At 36.2% G+C, this 6,289-nt stretch overlaps 1 protein-coding gene across 7 annotated transcripts in view; it reads left to right on the forward strand.

Annotated features, from left to right (window-relative positions):
• The window catches only part of gapvd1 (GTPase activating protein and VPS9 domains 1), a 47,091-nt gene extending 41,151 nt beyond the window's left edge, over positions 1 to 5,940 (forward strand). For all 7 annotated transcript variants that reach the window (XM_051902571.1, XM_051902573.1, XM_051902574.1 and 4 more), the window contains 4 exons: positions 111 to 324; positions 621 to 693; positions 781 to 978; positions 2,592 to 5,940. In XM_051902571.1, the coding sequence (XP_051758531.1) occupies positions 111 to 324; positions 621 to 693; positions 781 to 978; positions 2,592 to 2,732 (626 nt within the window). In that variant the 3' untranslated portion in view covers positions 2,733 to 5,940. The remainder of the gene's footprint in view (positions 1 to 110; positions 325 to 620; positions 694 to 780; positions 979 to 2,591) is intronic.
• The last annotated feature ends 349 nt before the right edge of the window (positions 5,941 to 6,289 follow it).

The raw sequence follows: 6,289 nt of genomic DNA on the forward strand, positions 1-6,289 counted from the left end.
TAAATTTACCAAATGTACATTTAATTAAACTATTAGCATTTGAGTGGTTGTATGAAATGATAGATGAGACCTCTGTATTGGAGACTGACTCTCTCTCTGCTGTTCCACAGCATTTCAGGGCTGCACAGCAGCTGACGATAAGACAGCAGCCGTGGAGGATTTCCTGCGTTACCTGTATGGAGCCATGGCCCATGATGCCATCTGGCAGTATGCCAGTGAGGAGCAGCTCCAGGACGCCCAGATGGCCATCGAACGCAGCGTCATGAACCGCATCTTCAAACTGGCATTCTACCCCAATCAGGATGGGGACATCCACAGAGACGAGTGAGGAAACTCAAATCCTGAATTTTACCTTTTTCCTAATTCCTTTCCATGTTGATTCATACATTGTGTCTGAATTAGATGTGATGCATCAAAACAATCACCTTTATTCTAATCTGCATGTCGGACATTTTGTCAATCACATGGTTTCAAATTGCACTGGATAGCCTTGCACACAATGAAATTTCATTGGTCCAAAATCCTGTTCATGCTTGCATATTAAAATCACTGGCAGTTGAAACATGAAAACTTTTTCAGCATTTTAAATGTCTTTTAATGGGATGTCTCCTTTATTCAAGGCTATTCCACGAGCACATTCAGCGTCTTTCTAAAGTGGTGACGGCCAATCACAAAGCTCTGCAGATCCCGGAGGTAAACATTTGCACTACATCTCAGAATATAGTTAGAAATGAAAACAGAAAACTGCAATCTGATGTGTGCGTGTGTGAATCTGTGCAGGTGTATCTGAAGGAGGCACCGTGGCCCTCAGCACAAGCTGAGATCAGGACCATCAATGCCTATAAGACCCCACGAGATAAGGTGCAGTGTATCCTGCGCATGTGCTCCACCATTATGAACCTGCTCAGCCTGGCCAATGAGGATGCTGTACCCGGGGCGGACGACTTCGTCCCTGTGCTCGTCTTTGTTCTGATTAAGGTGAGTTAAGAGACACAACCATAGAGTGATAATGCTGCTAATTGCATTAAGTGTGTTGTTTATTTTGTAACATTTCTGATAGTTGGCACTAAGGCCCAGAAGCATTGGTGTCTTCTACGTAATCACATATTCTTTGCTATTTAATGAAAGCGTCTATTTAGAAGTTCATTAAATAATTTCAGTTCTGTATTCACAATTACAGTATATCCACAACATATGACTTTTTTTATTAAACCACTTTTAAGATGTAATGAAAAATGGCACATCCTTTCAAATACAAGCAATTCATAACAGCAGGGTTCATTCCTAAAAAGACGCCCAATATTCCCTTCTTTTTGCCTCCGTGAGGCTTAAAAACCAGACTCCTTTAGTCTCTGCCTGTTATAAAGTACTGTAATTCCCTATAGTTATATATGATGTATGAAATTAGCTGATTGTGCAAATTATGTTCGAATTTGTCTAATCTTTTAATTCTGTTGTTTCAAATGCCACAAGTGAATTTAGACATCAGAAGATTTTAATGTGCACTATGAAAAATGCAGTTATTTGGAGATTTGCTATAAATGGTTTAACTGTGTTAATTTATTATTATTATTATTATTTATGGTTTTAAACATTAGATTTTTAAGAGCATTAAATTATGCAAAGATAATAAAGGGGAAATGAGCATGCACAATTAAATATCCATTATCGAATGATACCGATAAATGAAATTAAAATGATTAAATAAAAATAATCTCAATATTAACCAATAACTGATATTATATTGATATATTTTTTATTTTTACAAATAAAATTTTGTGAGATTCATTTTAATATAAAATTCAAAAGTTGGTTACGTTTGTTTTTTTTATGTTTTTGAAAGAAGTCTCTTACGCTCAATAAAGATGCATTTATTTGATCAAAAATACAACAAAAGAGTAATATCATGAAACATTATTACAGTTTAAAATAACTGTTTTCTATTTTAATATATTTTAAAATTTCAATTTATTCCTGTGATGGCAAAGCTGAATTTTCAGCATCATTACTCCAGTCTTTAGTGTCACATGATCCTTCAGAAATCATTCTCATATGCTGATTTGGTGCTTAAGAAACATTTCTTATTATTATCAATGTTGAAATCAGTTGTTCTGTATTTTGCTTGTATTTTTTAAAGATTTTTTGATGAGTAGAAAGTTCAAAAGAACAGCATTTATTTAAAATAGAATTTTTTGTAACACTGTCATTACTATCACTTTTGATAAATTTAACGCATCCTTGCTGAATAAAAGTTATGATTAAAAAAAAAAAAAAAAAATTCTGCCCCTAAACTTTTGAACGCTAGTGTGTTTCAAGGTTAAAACCTCTCAAGTCTTCAGAAACAAACTTAATCCACTGATCCTTATGCTAGAGTTATTTTGTTTGCTTGATGGTGTCTAAGTTTTGTTATTGTGTGTGAGTTTTTCACATCTTCCCACCCCATACCCATTTGTGTTAGCGATGCACACGCCCACACCAGATTTTCGAAACTTGTAGGTGCGCTTGAATGTGTAAGCATGCACAATGTGGGTGGTCAGATGTTATCTCGTACGTTAATTCCCCCCTCTCGCTCGTTCTCTCCCTCCCTCCAGGCAAACCCACCCTGCCTTCTGTCCACCATTCAGTACATCAATAATTTCTACGCCAGCAGGCTGAGCGGGGAGGAGTGCTATTGGTGGATGCAGTTCACTGCCGCCGTGGAATTCATTAAAACCATCGACGATCGCAAGTGAAGCAGAACAGCCACCTGTATGGGCAGACTGTAGGAAGGAGAGAGAGAGACAGAGAGAGAGAGAGGACAGCGCGGACGACTACTCTCCCCTTCATCACAGCGAGGCATCGCCTCAGTCTGTATAGCTGTACATAACAAAAAAAAAAAAAAAATGTTCAAGTTTAAAAGCGATCAAAAATTAGATATGATCATGACAGGTTTTACTACAGTGGGGTATGAAATGAATGAAATCAAATAACGCGGCCGGTGGCGACATTGCCGCTCTCTACTGATCTCGCTTATAACCCACGTCTTTTTCTGTAGTATTGGGGAGGTGCTGGGGCTTAGAATCAAATTTTATATTAAACAGATTTAGCAAGTAATTAGCTGTTAAAACATACCTATCAAATGAAAAAGGGACCAGGAACTACCTGCAACATTCATGTGTCGGGACGCTTCAGAGGGGAATCCATGATTCTGTTCTTCTCGTATAAACCGTGCAATCTCTCCCCATTCATAGCTAACAGTCACACGCAGAGTCATATCATAAAACGCATCACTATAGATGCTGCCAGTGTATCAATGTTACAGTTTATCAAATTAACCATGCCATTATTTTAATAGGGCAGCTTGTTCTATGAATGTAAGCAGGTGTTGTCATTATTGTACATTCATTCTTTACTACGTTTCCCAGACAATTTGGAAAAAAGGGCCCACATATTTATATAAAATAAAATGTATTTATTACTTAACTCCTGTATTTAATGTTTTATTATATTTACTGACTTGTTCCATGAATTAGCTGTTGGACAGATGCACACAGTTCGGTTGAGGAAGCAAGTTTGAGAAAAATTAAGTCTCTCAGAAGCTGCTAAAACAGGGTGTCTTCACATTAGCGGATAGAGTTTTAAATTAGTGCCTTGCAGATATTTGCAGTAACACTTGTTCTTCTAGTTTTGGTGGGTTTTTCTTGAAGTGAGGAAGTCAGATCTGTCAAAGCCTGGCTAAACATCAGTATGCTATTAATAACCAATCTACAGTAAAAAGTACAACATGCCATATAGAAACACCCCACCCCACAATTGGACGTTCAGTATGTGGATGGTTATTTGTGTTGAATAGTTGAAAAACTGAATGTTAGGTCTTACGAAATGGTCTTACACAATAGTTACTGCTGTTGTCCCCAGAAAATATTTTTATTCAGTTTGATATTGACCTTTACTTGTGTTTAAATTCCATGTATTGTTTTCAGAGTTCTTACTTTTCTAGGATTAAAATCATTGTTATTTTTATAATGCAGTTCCCAAGTAAAACTATGAGTTAGGACTATTTTTGTGTACTTTGAGGTACACTTTTAGAAAAAAAGGCAAAAATTTTACCTTTAGGGCAATAAGAGCTTGTCATTGGGGCAGTATTTACCCCTAAAAGGTTCATAGTAGTACCTTAAGGGCACATATTACTACTCTAATGTACTAATACACACCTTTTAGGGGTAGATAAGGTACAAATTGTCCTTCTTATGGGAACTTCCCCTAGTGACAAGCTGTTGTACACCTGAACGTACAATTTTTGCACTTTTTCTGATGGTGTTTTGTTTGAGTTTAGATAGCAAAGAACATTTTAACACTGTGGCATCTTTATCAATGCTTGAGGACTAGTATATTGATGTTATTGAGGAGAATATATCTATGCGATTCAGGCTACCTCATGTCATAATCCCGTAAATTAGCACATACATTATTCTTCATAACAGTTTTGCTGTTGATATCGGCACAATATATTATTTAAACAGGAATGTAGAACATCATACTCAACGTGTTGTTGCTAAATTATCTTTATCACATCAAAACTTCCCAATAACCTTTGCACTTGCGTAGAACTAGGGCAAAAGAACTGTACCCCTAACATTTTGTGTGGTTGTCCAAGTTTTCAAAGCTTTCAAATCTGTCTTTTATTGTTGCTCCTAAAGATGTGTGAATATCCGAAAACAAACTCTGGGTGTTGATTTTGGTCCTAAATATAGTAGATGCACTTAGAACTATTAGTTCTACCTCCAACTGTGTACATAAAGGGATTAATAAAATATTGTAATGCATTTTTCTCCTCTAGCTTTTGTAGCCTTTAGAGCTCTGTATATACTTTTTTTTCCCCTTCTGGTTTGAATGGTGCATGACTTGATATTGCCGGTTGCTACCATGTATCTCTCTTGCACAAACTGTAATACGAAGAGCATCAGCTACAAGACTCTTAATTTGCAGTGCACTTTGGAACAACACTGATTTTTCTGTATAACATTTATATTCGATATAAATGTTATAACAGACTATCTTTGTTTTTACTTGTTCCTTTTTAAATTATAATGTGATATTCATTTTTGCCTTTTCAACATTTTCTGTAATGTGGAATCGGGTATTATTGATCTTAATATCTCAAATGGTTCAGGCTAGCACACTATTTTGGTGCTCTTTTTGTTTGCAGTGGTTAGAATTATTATTATTTTTATTTTTTACCACAGCAGCAATGTTGCATTTGGTGGACCTTGGTGAGATTAGTTGCCAAAGGAATCAAAGACTTTATATTTTCATGACATGTACTTTTACCAAGACGTTTTTGTGTGTAAAGTCTGCCCTAACTAAAATATGCACCTTGGGGGTTGTGTAACCTGTGGCAAACATTTGAAGAGGGCTTAATCTTGAGTTATTTGTTTCTATTGTCTTTTTCCCCCTCACTTTTTTCTTGAGATTGAAAGGTTGGTGTTTTTGGTGTTCTCCATTTACCCGGAAGAAATAAAAAGCGACAGCCTCAATGTGGAAATATTCTAACCCACAAGACTAATAGTCTTTGAGGTTTCCAATAGGGCACTTTTTAATTGAACAGATGAAATACACTACTATTCATTTGAACACACTTTTTAGCAGAAGCGACTTAAACAGGGTTTTGGTGTACTGTACTTATCTGAACTGGCTTAATATCTGCACAGTATGTTGACTGAGAGCAAGGCTTTGTACTCGATCTGTATTTAAGAGCTTTATAATCCCTACCGTATCATGTTGGTCCATTTTGAAGAGCATGCTAAGAGAATTATGGGTAATGGCTTGCATTTGTGAGCTTACTCACTTGGGCTCCTGTTGGGAAGGCATTCTGTGTGTTATGTGATTTAATATGAACCTGTACATAATTCTTTAAAAAAAAAACAAAAAAAAAACGATTAAAGACTTTTTCCGTGAAAATGCAGCGCCTGTTTTTGCACCAAAATGTCCTGATAGAAATGCATGTATACTGTATCTTCTGGCTATTTTTTTAGTTTTAAAGTCAGAATGAAACGAAAGTTGCGATATTCTTTTCTTCCCTATTGTGACATATATCCTAGTAAAACAGCCTCTCGAACAAGAAAATATGAAAATATGTAGGGCGGGACTTGATTTTGTCCATTGGAAATTGATTGGATGGTTATGGTTTTCTATTGCTGTGATCTTATTTTAGTGACAGTTTGTCCCACCCTCACGCCAGTAGACATGTCATCAGAGAATAGAAAATGTCATTGCCGCCACGTCACAATTACTGTAATTACGAGATGAC

The sequence above is a fragment of the Ctenopharyngodon idella genome, chromosome 8 (genome assembly GCF_019924925.1).
Source record: "Ctenopharyngodon idella isolate HZGC_01 chromosome 8, HZGC01, whole genome shotgun sequence".
Classification (NCBI taxonomy): domain Eukaryota; kingdom Metazoa; phylum Chordata; class Actinopteri; order Cypriniformes; family Xenocyprididae; genus Ctenopharyngodon; species Ctenopharyngodon idella.